We start from the raw sequence: 12918 nt of genomic DNA on the forward strand, positions 1-12918 counted from the left end.
GACTCATTTTAGCAGTTGCATTATCCTATATAAAACATTAAAAATCCTAATATATAGTCCCAAACCGGCTAGGGCATGGTGTAACTTTCTTCTACATTGATACCATATTGTACACTTGCATTTCTCGAGAGGAAGAATTCTCAAAAGAATTTCCCCAGGTATCACGCCTCCTTAATTAAGGAAGCCTTTTATGTCAATTTTGGCTGTTCTGGTTCAGGGCTTCCTATTATGTCCTTTTGGAAGGAGGCATCACCCTTCAATTGAATAAACTTCAAATTCTTTTTACTCAAGAGTACTTTATAAGTTTGACTGACATTGGTTTAATGGTTTTTGAGAAGAAATTGCAAATACAAAAATAAGCAGACGACAGACAGACAGATGAACGATAGATTTTAGTAAACTCAGGTGAGCTAAAAATCAGCATGATTAAAAAAGGTCATAGGTGGTTGTTCAAAGCAAGGCTATCATTTAGAGGTCTCCTCAAAAACATGGTCAGGGTGTAAAAAGAATCAATAACAATGCATTTTGTGTATATTAACAGGTCTATTAATCTTTAATATAATCTCAATAATTTGTCATGTGATGTTTTCATCTCCATTTTATACTACAAATGGTATGGTCACTAGATTATTTTCAATGCACTTTTAATTTCACAATTTTTACATACAGTTAAAAATTATATACATCTATTGCAGTAAAAATATGTGTACCTAATAAACAGGTGCTTTTATTGAAATATTGATGACTTTTCCAGATTATGATATATAACGTGTTCTGCACTTCTATATAGTGGATGTTTCCAGCATCCTTAATTACTTCATAATTCTTATCTAACAATCTAATGTAAACCACCGTAGCATCTGATCTATATCCTATTGCTCTCTGATCAACTCTGTCATGCTGACTTTCCATGCAGTCTTACAGAAATTACAAATGTCTTCCCTAGTATGTTTCTATTTCAAAACATCTGTCAGTCCGGAGCAATAAATCATCTCATGTTCCAGTTAATTTAGGAAGACCACTGACCTATTTAACAACATGATGACCAACACTCTAAGAAGGAGGGTGAAATTATGACCACTCAGTATAAAGTAACATTGTCATTCTGGAGACAAATTGTAATATTTCCCTGCAAACCAGAAGCTGTGATGCCCTGTTATATCTTTTGTATTACTGAACAACTAGCTCTATTGTCTCTCAGCCCCAGAGGGTGGGGGCATTATATCAACAACATGACAAGTACAACAGTATGAGGCAGTCTCCTAGAGGTGTTATATCTTCTGTATTACTGAACCACTAGCTCTATTGTCTCTCAGCCCCTGAGGGTGGGGGCATTATATCAACAACATGACAAGTACAACAGTATGAGGCAGTCTCCTAGAGGTGTAATAGTCTTGCAGCATTCAAAACTGCATCAACTTCACAGCCCCTGGGAATACAACTATTATGACTCCACAACCAAGTCTCTGTGTCAAAAATAGTTTTGGAGAGAAGAACGATTTATAGAGGAGGAGAGTGAACAATACACATGAGAGTATTACCACTCCTGTTCAATAATCTGAGAGCTAGTGCTGTGGTAAGTTAAATCCCAAGGTGCACTTGTTTTCATTTGTTTAATTTACATGGATTTGTGTTAGGTTTAACATTCGGATAATTAGCTAACATGACTACACCAATCAACCCCCACTTACGGATGACAATGCCCCACACTAACAGTGACAATGCCCCCAAACAAATCCAAGTATCTCTTTCCATCTGTGTCCCAGAGCCACTGCATATGACCCTGAACAATCATGATTGGATTCTTGTAATAGGTCAAAAGGGCAGGGGTTAGATTGGTCTTCCTGACCTTCATTGCCTCTTCATAGGATATGCCCTAGAAATATACAAGAAACTGCACTGAAACAGGAAACTGACACATGGTTGAATCATTTTTTTAACACATCAGACTGTCATATACATGTATTGGTCTCTGAATTTAATTTTGCTGAAAGGTATCCACATTAATACACATGTATATATTTTGGACCTATCCACCCTTGTGTTTGTCAGTTAGCTCTGGAAAATATATGGACACCTGACATCCCTCCAGAACCCTCCCACCCACAACCCTACTTGCATGAAATTAAGATGAAATGAGGGTGGAGCATTACAAATATTACCGCATATTTCTGGGGAGTGAATCCTGCGGGAGGCATATCTGGAATTGTACTGTACAAACATCCACATTGTTTCCCTGGAAAAGAAGAAAAGATGTTTTGTGAAACATTGATGCTCCAATATGGCAGCAAAGTTGATAATGGACAAGGTTTCAAAAGTAGGTCAAACCCCAAGGTCAAGAGATCAATAAACTTTTGGTACCCAAAGAAAGGTCTTGTCACAAAGAATAAAAGTAAAATATGAAAGCCCAAGCACTAACCATTCAAGTCATGGCCAAGGTTAAAGTTTTTTCAAAAGTAATTCAAACCCCCTCAAAAATTTTGGTACTAAAAGAAATGTTTCATCACAAGGAATACACATGTGAAATAGAAAAGCCCCATCATCATCCATTCAAAAGTTCGGGCTAAGATCAAAAACTATAAGCACGTGAATATCCAATAAAGGAGGCATTAAGGAATGCACAATTTTTAATGTTTTTACCCATGTAAATTTTACAGAATTTTCTAAACTGTCAATAGAGGGCAATGGAAATGCATAATTTTTATGACTTTTTTTAGAACAAAAGTTAAGCTTTATTCACTGCGAAGCAGTTTTAAAAAAGAGTGTAAACTTAACCAACTTACTTTATATCACATCAAATGAATAGAAATCACCTTTACCGTATATACTCGCCTATAGGTTGGTTGAATATTTTGTAGGCTACTTTAGAGGGATTTGCCATTGACCTGCATATAAGTCAGTATTACTTTTTTCAAGAATCAGTTGACAATTTCTAACGTTTTCAACTCTGTTTCAAACAATATTTTGTGAAATGCGCTGATATTTATTCATTTTCTCAACAAATCAATTTCAAGAACATACACTTAAGATGAATAAAATTATCAAGATCTGTAAATACTTGTACTTTATGCATATATTCCTAGAATACATGAATAATATAATATGTCCAGTCAACGTTAATTATGATAATCGTTGGAGTACGAAGTTGTTCAAAAAATAATCTACATTACGCTGTCCAGAAAAATGCTAATCTTCTTGGGACTCGCCTATAAATCGGATATAGAGTTTTGGACCAATTTTTAACTCCCAAAAATCCGACTTATAGGCAAGTATGGTACTCCTTATGATTTAATCTAGAAAAACAGCTTTGAATTGAACATGTCGAAGTTTAACCCATTTAAAGAAATTTTTTTGTTAGCATGATTGGCACATGTCTTCTAACCACAAAAAATAAACTTCCATCATTATTTTAAAAAAGCTAAGAAATCATGAATAAAACACAGCTAACATCATTATGACTTCTCACCAGAAAAATTACAAAAGTAAACATTGCCCTCTAATGACAGTTTTGAAAATTGTGTGAAATTTACATATAGGTAAAATTTTCTAATTTGACAAAGTCGGCCATGGCAATGCATGGGTAAGCCAACTTAGTCACCTGTAGCAGTGACATTATATCTTAGTATAGTATTCATTAAGAGCATTTTAGTTAATTTGATTTAAAATATTTGGCAGTGTATAGAAATTGTTTTCAAGGAAATTTGGCAGTGAAAGAGTTAAACAAAAAGTACCACTTAGGAGTTGGTAGACATTGGGTAACATCTGAACATCCTGCCCCCACCCTCCTCCATTGCAGGAAATGAAGTTAGGGAATTAAAAAAAAATACGAGTCTGTAGTCAGTCAGACTGAGTCAGTCATAATAGAAGACTGCACCCCCCTCCCTCCCACAAACTAGGATTTTAAAAAAACTGGGGGTGGGGAGTGTAAGAAGTTAAATGCTTATCAAGATTTTTTTTTTTACAGGCCTACTTCCAATTTTATTTTCAGCTGACCCCTCCCCACTTAGAAATAAAGATATATACATGTGATAATGGATAGTACAACTTCATAAGGAATAAGATGTAGATGATATTCTGCCCTCTGGGCAGTAGCTTAAGGTTATCCTAAGGTCACTCTTATTCTTTGTCATTTGAGTTAAGTTTCATAGCTACATTGTAGTATAAAAGCTACACATTAAAAGATTTTTGACGCAACTTTCATTCTTACTTAGGTATCCGATACACAACTTTTCATCATTGCCATCCTAGATCATTGAAAATTATCGCCATAGAAAATGGTTAATTAAAATTAATCATAATTTGATTAGAAATATTGCTCATTAGGTTGTGAACATTGATCTCATAGGAAACATAGAGATAAAACTTCTTTCTTTTTTAAAATCAGTTTACATTCAAGAGTAATTTGCTTTCTCTTATACCAAGTTAGACAATCATGAATGTTAAGTTAACAATGCTAAATTTTACATACTCATCTACCACTATGTCAATATACTCATTTAAATCTATGCAAGTTTCTTCTTAGAATTTTTTTTTTATTGAATTATGGATGGCATATTGCAAATACATTTTAAGCTCTATTACCAATTATATAGCACTTTAAAATATATGACACCACGATATACCAATTTTTTGCCCACTCATCCCTTAACTTAGCGAAAGCATCATAAAAATGAAATTTTTACATCATGTTAATTTTATGTGTGTATCCAAACAACCCATTATCCATCGAAATTTATCTAAATATGATTATTCCTCCCATTCCATGACCGATGAAAACTTGACATCATCTGCTTTCAACAACTTGAACAGGTAAACTGTCATTGTGTGTATAATACATGCTTAGTTGTAATTTGATGGAAGTCTGAAGATAATGTAAAAGTCTTCTCCTTAATTTGTAGGTTTTGTTGTAATTTGAAGGAAGCCTGAAGATAACATACAAGTCTTCTCCTACATATGCAGGTTTTGTTGTTGTTGATAAATTACTTGGTTTGAAAGGAAAAAAACCACTGAAGCTGAATATGACATCACAATACACTGTTTACATCAACTGCATTACACTATCTCTCCTCATGCAACAAATCATGAGGGAATAAATAAAAGGTGGGGTTAAGACCAGGAGGAGCATATTTTGTTTTAAAAAAACAACAATACTTACATGAATATTTTATGGGAAATTGAGCAAGACCTTGTTGAATTTATTTATCACATGTATGTATTCTTGCATTTACTAAGGACTTGTTTGATTTTAAGAGAGAGTGAGATTCAACTGTGCACAGATTTTAGAAATGTTCAGCAAAATGCATTTTTTATCTTTCAGTTCCTGACTTTGAATAATACAAATTGAAACATTTTAGGTGTTGATAATCAAGCAATGTAAACAAACCTGAACATTCAATGCAAAGTAGATCACAGGGGCTTGATCCCGGCTAGGAAAATCAAGTCTATCTATACCTTGAAGAATCAACAACAATCTACATAGACCGTTACTGTTGTTGAGATTTTCTTTTTTCCCCTTGATTTTACAAGCCATTGTCCGCGAGTAGACCAGGCCTACTACACTGACTCTAGCTGCCCATTGTAGTTTGATATAATTCACATTTACAGTGCAAAAAACAAATTTTTTCTCCAATCTATTATGCATCTCATTTGATCTTCTACGTCTGTTATTCATATTCCACTGCACACAAGCATTATAATGTATATACTCATGTTTGAGATGGGGTATTAGGTGTCTTATTTCCTCAGATTCTATACATGTCTCTTTTATCACCAATCATGCTTTTTACAACTTTTTGATAAGTAATTATGTAAGTGTGACAAGAGAGAGAGAGAGAGAGAGAGAGAGAGAGAGAGAGAGAACATACATAATTAGAAACACATGCATGTCCTTCACATATTTTATCATCTCGGTAGGAAAACTTAAAATGCTGACATAATTCAGTCGTCAATCTCTCTTAATTGAGTCCAATAAAAGGACCCTTCCCCAAGTAGAAAATAAGCAAACTTGTCACAATTGCTGGTCTAGAAATTCCATGTTTTGAAACAATGCCAGTAAGATACATTTCTCACATGATCACCCAATTGTCAAGATACAGAAAAAACATTTATAATCAAAACATAAACCTGGGTTATTGTATATGTATATTAATCAAAATTTTCACAATTTGACCCTGTCCAAAAAACTGTAGTGACAGTCCTGTAATTACATATTATATTTGGTGACTGATCTACAAATGTAGCAGTCAGCCGGGTTGGATCACCAGTGGCCAGATAGCTCAGTTGGTAGAGCACCTGACTAGAGATTCAGGGGGCCCGGGTTCCAATCCTGATCTGGTGCATTGCATGTTCTTCCTTCCAAAAACATTTGGTGCCGTTGACCATCCCTGAACTTGCAGGTGAAAGTCCTACCAGGGGCAATACAATCAGGTTGTGTATCTTCGAGGATGAAGACAATTTGAGGAGGGAGGAATGTAGTGGTCAGCTGGGTTTGATTGCTGGTGGCCAGATAGCTCAGTTGGTAGAGCACCTGACTAGAGAATTCAGGGGGCCCACGTTTGAATCTCGGTCTGATCCGTTGCATTTTCTCCTTTCCTGTTACACATCAAAAGTACAATATAGTATTCAGTGGGGATCCGGATTAGAATAGGTCCTCAGCGCCTATCGCTTGTCGTAAGCGACTAAATGGGACGGTCCTTTGGGTGAGACTGCAAAAAAAAAAAAAAACGAGGCCCCCATGTCACAGCAAGTGTGGCATGATAAAAATCCCTCCCTGCTTAAAGACTGTAAGCCCCGAGGAATGGCCCAATTTTGCAGCCCTTCACCGGCAATGGTGACATCTCCATACAATTTACAAATAACCAACCAACAATTATTGTATTTAAAAAGTGTACAAACAATTTAAGTGTGCAAAAAATAGGCCTACTAGAACATTCATCCATGCATGTAGGCTATGCCTGTCCGCTTCTCTAAAGAGAATAAATAAGGCCTGTATGTGTTATGCCCATGTGGACCCGATTTGATAAAATTGTGTTTTATCATATACACTTGGTATAAACACTAATCAAGCAACGATACCGATGATGGCAGTGCAAGTCGCGTTCCAGGCCAGTAACCGATAGGTCGGACACCTGCGAAAAATGCAGTTAATGTGGCACAATCTGGATCTAGATGCACTTCTTACATAAACATCAAGTGCGCGAAACTGTGTCATGCATCAAGCTCAGCAACATACACTGATACAAACAAGCACTTCCGACGACATCGGCGATGTGCACTAGGCCTAACAAAGATTTTTGTTTTCAATGCAAAGCAAAATATACATACCGCTTAACGCTTTCTTTAGAATTCTTAGAGCCATGTTTTGACCTGTGTCCTGACAGCGACGAAGTGAAACTGCCCTCAGCCAGTCAATTCAAGTTTACTATCCTGTAAGTACTCGTACACTGAACCCGGTTCCAGCTTGTCTGCGCATTATGTGTGCGTATATACGACGAGCCATTCGGGAGATAGGATTTCATCGTATTGATACATATAAGGCACGCCAGTTTCATCAAAAATTGCAAAGCACTTCGTAATACTTTACTTGTTTACAGAGAAAATACAATGCAAATCCTTCTTTTCCTTGCATTTCTATATTTACAACACTTTCAAATTACAGTAACAATACATAGGGACTACATGTATGCATGTACAACAAGAGGCCCATGGGACATATCGCTCACACGAGTCACATTGGTCCTGCCATTGTTCAGCTGTTGTGGGTTTTAAAGATATTTTTAATATAAATTTTTACTCCCATGAAAAATTTTGTCCCCATATTGTGTCCCTAACCTAGTCACAAAGGTTCACAACATAACTGAACATGAATTCACAAATCAACACTTACATGGTCTTGTTATTCTGGATAAGACCTGGGAAGGTCACAAGGTCATAGATCACGGTATGATGTGAAAGACCTTGCCATGAGAAATCTATATACAAAATATGAAAGCTCTATCTTAATTAATTCAGGAGACATTGAATAGGATATATGTTTATCAAAAGCAGGTCAAACTTCCAGATCACAAGGTCAAACACCAAAGTATATTTTTAAAATGTCTTGTCATGAAATTCTATATATATTCAAAATGTAAAAGCTTTACCTTAAATAGTTCAAGAGATATTGATTAGCTCAAGGCTTTTTTAAAAAGTAGGTCAAGGTCACAAGATCAAACGCGATTGTATCACAAGTTTTTGTTATGAAGAATCTATATAGAAATATGAAAGCCAAACCTTCAATAGTTCTGAAGATATTTTTAAATAGGCTACGTATTTTTAAAAGTAGGTCAATATCAAGTTCAGAAAATCCAAGGTATTGTCATATGAAATCTTTATATAAAATATGAAAGTTAAGGAGATATTGAATGGGTCTTATTTTTATAGAAAGAAATTTCCAGGTCAAGGTCCCAAGGTCAAACTTCACGAAATAATAAGGTCTATATATACAAAATATGAAAGCCCCACCTTTCGTGTAAATTACCACTTTTCTGACCTAGTGGTTCTTGAGAAGATTGTTCAAAGTTTTCCCTGTACATCTAAATGTAAACTTTGATCTCCTATTGTGACCCCACCCTAACCCCGGGGGACATGATTTGAACAAATTAGAATCTACTCTATATCAGGGAACTTTCAACTTTTCTGACGCATTGGTTCTTAAAAAGAATATTTTTAAAGATTATCCCTATATATTCGCATGTAAAACTCTGATTCCCTATTGTGACCCCCCTACCCCCTACCCACCCCCCCCCCCCCGGGGGGCATAATTTTAGTAAACGTGAATCTGCACTATGTCAGAAAGCTCAGGTTCATTTAGATTTAAATTTTCTGGCCAACTGGTTCTTGAGAGTATTTGAATTCATTCAATTTGTATTGTCGTGATTTATCCCCCTTTAAGGGGCCTGTCCCTTCATTAGAACAAACTTGAAATCCCTTTACCCAAGGATGCTTTGTGTCAAGTTTGGTTGAAATTGACCAGGCAGTTCTGGAGAGGAAGTTAAAAATGTAAAATCTTTTACTGACAGACAGACGGAGAGACGGACGCCGGATAAAAAGTGATCAGAAAAACTCACTTGAGCTTTCAGCTCTGGTGAGCTAAAAATGGAGAAGCTCTCTAGTTCTACGTGCTTGCATTAGTAGTATAAATATATCTATATTCTCAATAAAATCATCTGCATCTAGGTTGACTGATTTGTTGCTCAAATATCGAGTTAGTTCGAACATTTTATCAAACCATTGTGGTATATTAAAACAATAAAATCTAAAGGACTTGGTACGTTTGGGGCCAAATTCGGCCCCGTGTTCAAATTAAAAGATATGCCTCAAAGTTCTTTAATAAGGTATATGTTTTTATAAAATGACTATCGTATGTCCGTTAGAAGCTTTATTTTCATATAATACATACGTTAATACAGTATAGTTTACGATAACGTTGTGCCATTTTGACGTTACGTTATGCGACGTCATGAACAAGAAGGTTGTGTCTTATTATTATTTTGGCAAAATGGCAAAAATAAAAGTGCACTGATACGTCACGGTATGTAATAACGAGAGGGTATGTTACATACAGTGGCAGAAATGGCGAAGGTATGTACAGTGTAACAATATTTTTGTGGTACATAGCGTCGTCATTCGTGCAACGCTTTGCAACCAATTCTTACATACCGTATGGGGACTGCACCTTTTTCGGCCGATTCCGGGACCGTCTCGTTGTTACATAGCGTGCCATATCAGTGCACTGTGATTATTATTTAAAAAGTTTACTTGACTCACTCCGAAAGTTTTCATGAATTGTAAATGATTCAATGTGGCGGATGCTACGATTTGAACGACGATTTGTGTAACTGCATTTAGTAATTGTAGAGTAACCCATATTCAATTAATTTTTCCATTCAGCATTTGATTTGTATCTTTACGTTTGGATAAAATTGCATTGTTTAAATATGAATTAAATGAATATTAATTATACACATGGTGCGTGGGTACATGAAACTATACTTATGTGTACACTGTATATATACATTATGTTCAAACCCCCCCCCCCCCCCCCCCCCCCCCCAAGAACACTAACGGTGTATTCAGCGAAGACATTAAACAATGTTACATTGGATACAGTGTAAAGAACATGAAATTCATTCAAAGTAATGTTAGAAGAAATATTAAAATATTTTGAAATCAAAAACATGACATTGGGATTGAGAATGTACTAGACACTATTCAACACTATCACAATGAAAAGCATAACTAAAAATAATCTTGCGGGATTTTAAGATTCAAGATTTTAGCATATGCACGTGTATTTATTTAAAAAAATATGATAAATACTTCTTTACATATAACAAATCTTTCAATGTATTGGTATTTATGCAGTTGAAACAGTTTGAATTATAAATCAATATCATCGTATCAAACCGCGTCCGAAGTCTGCACGGGAGAGGATCGTACATCAAGGCAACCCCCCCCCCCCCCCCCCCCCACCTCTTGCTACATGCCGGATTTAGTCCTTTCCGGTCAGTTTCTAATGATGAATGAAGTAGTGATAGTTTAAATAGTACAAACGTCAATGATTTTATGACAATTCACTACCATACATAATGCCGTCAGTCAAAGTTTTGTATTATCCGGCAGTTTGTTGTCAATAACTAGTGAAAGGTGTAAATTATAATCTATACTTTGAATCCTACATGTAGATTAATAATTGCTTATGGTTTTACATCGTATTGGCATTATTTTAGCCATTTTACGGCGGTTTATATATGCACCGAAATAATTAAAAATTACTATAAAGAAAATCAATCACCGGTAATTATGTAAATTGAAAATGGAAGAAGGATATTGATATGTTCCAGTTTTGTACAGATGATTTCATATTAATATTGTGATCTGGTTCTGTCCTCATTACTTAGCGCACATGCAGATGTAATAACTTCAATTCCAGGGGTGGTGTTCCGGTGACCCCACTTTAGATCTGCGCGATGTCTTTTGCACACGCCAATAAATGTTGCGTCAACGGCGGATAGGATGGGTAAACTGTTAGATACAAGCTCATATAATGAGGACATGATATGTTGGTACCGGAACGTTCTTTGTTCTCGAGTAAGATCACATAATGATTGTCCGAAAGGTAACCTCCTAAATAGGAAATCAACCAAAAGTGCTTCAAGTACTCAGAGATATGCAGGAGATTGTTATGTTTTACATATGTTTATTCAGGGTGACAAGACAGGTATTGAACATGTGTTTGACAAACAAAAGATGAAGGCGACAGACATGTCAAAAGTCGATGTCATAGAGTTAAGAGTCGTTGTACAATCATTATTACAACGAGTGAATGATTTAGAAACTTCTATATCAGCGAAAGACAAAATCATTGACAATATGGAATCAAAATTTGAAAGTCTTCAATCGAAACATGACCAATTTCAATCTCGGTACGAAGGATTAAAAGCTGAGGCCACTTCAAAGTTTTCGAAATACGATTCTTTCCAAAAACTTCACTCTGACAGAATCAAACAAGTAGTATCAGATATCGAGAACTTTCAAGATCATCAAGAAAAAATGAACAATGACATTAACAAAATCTCCAAAATCTGTGCTAGTGTAAATAAACAAAAAACACCAGTCAAATCTATGGAGCGCCAAATTAACATAAACTCAAATAATTGAAGATATCTTCAATTATTTGAAGATATCATCAATTCATTTGATGCGCGCAACAATTGAATTAAAGATCTCTTCAAATAATTAATGCTATCTTCAATTCTGAAGTATTGCGCGCATTAATTGAATTGATGAGAGCATTAATTCTTCAGCTGATTTGATGCGCGCTTTAATTGAATTAATGATCTCTTCAAATGAATTAATGATATCAACAATTGAATTGATGCGCGCTACAATTCAATTGAAGAGAGCAATAATTGATATAATGCGCGCATTAAATCAATTGATGAGAGCAATAATTGAATTGATGCGCGCATTAATTCATTTGATGAGAGCAATAATTGATTTAATGCGCACATTAATTCAATTATTGCTCTCTTCAATTGAATTAATGATATCTTTAATTCATTTGAAGAGAGCAATAATTCTATTAGAGAGAGCAGCTATATAATTAAAGATATCTTCAATTCAACGTGTCCACAATTGAATTAATGATCTCTTTAATTGAATTGTTGCTCTCTTTAAAAGAATTGATGCGCGCATTAATTCCTTATACAAAAGCATTGTAAATGATTTAAAGATATCTTCAATTGAATTAAAGAGATCATCAAATTATTTATACCGAGCTCTAAATTAATTATTGCGAGCAATATTTCTACTAAATTGATGCTCTCATCAAATGAATTGAAGAGAGCAATAATTGAATTAATGCGCGCATTAAATCAATTATTGCTCTCATCAAATGAATTAATGCGCGCATCAATTCAATTATTGCTCTCATCAATTGATTTAATGCGCGCATTATATCAATTATTGCTCTCTTTAATTGAATTGTAGCGCTCATCAATTCAATTGTTGATATCATTAATTCATTTGAAGAGATCATTAATTCAATTAAAGCGCGCATCAATTCAGCTGAAGAATTAATGCTATCATCAATTCAATTAATGCGCGCAATAATTCAGAATTGAAGATATCATTAATTATTTGAAGAGATCTTTAATTCAATTGTTGCGCGCATCAAATGAATTGATGATATCTTTAAATAATTGAAGATATCTTCAATTATTTGAGTTTATGTTAATTTGGCGCTCCATATATTTGCCTCTAATAACCACCATGCGTGTGCTAACATGGAATGTAGGAGGCGCTATGTCTTCAACTATGTGTTTGTCATCTCTATTAGACGATACAAAATGCGATATAGCTGTTATATCAGAACAC

General features: G+C 35.1%; 1 protein-coding gene across 2 annotated transcripts in view; it reads right to left on the bottom strand.

Annotated features, from left to right (window-relative positions):
* LOC125667419 (alanine--glyoxylate aminotransferase 2, mitochondrial-like) overlaps nucleotides 1-7488 on the bottom strand; it is a 25455-nt gene extending 17967 nt beyond the window's left edge. The window contains exons 1-3 of one of the 2 annotated variants that reach the window (XM_048900927.2): nucleotides 7324-7488; nucleotides 2163-2236; nucleotides 1692-1876 (exon numbers count right to left, since the gene is read on the bottom strand). In XM_048900927.2, the coding sequence (XP_048756884.2) occupies nucleotides 1692-1876; nucleotides 2163-2236; nucleotides 7324-7357 (293 nt within the window). In that variant the 5' untranslated portion in view covers nucleotides 7358-7488. Of the gene's footprint in view, nucleotides 1-1691; nucleotides 1877-2162; nucleotides 2237-7323 lie in introns of those variants that run through there. The other variant, XM_056153202.1, reaches the window with a different exon arrangement.
* Nucleotides 7489-12918: the final 5430 nt, after the last annotated feature.

The sequence above is a fragment of the Ostrea edulis genome, chromosome 1 (assembly GCF_947568905.1).
Source record: "Ostrea edulis chromosome 1, xbOstEdul1.1, whole genome shotgun sequence".
NCBI classification, from domain to species: domain Eukaryota; kingdom Metazoa; phylum Mollusca; class Bivalvia; order Ostreida; family Ostreidae; genus Ostrea; species Ostrea edulis.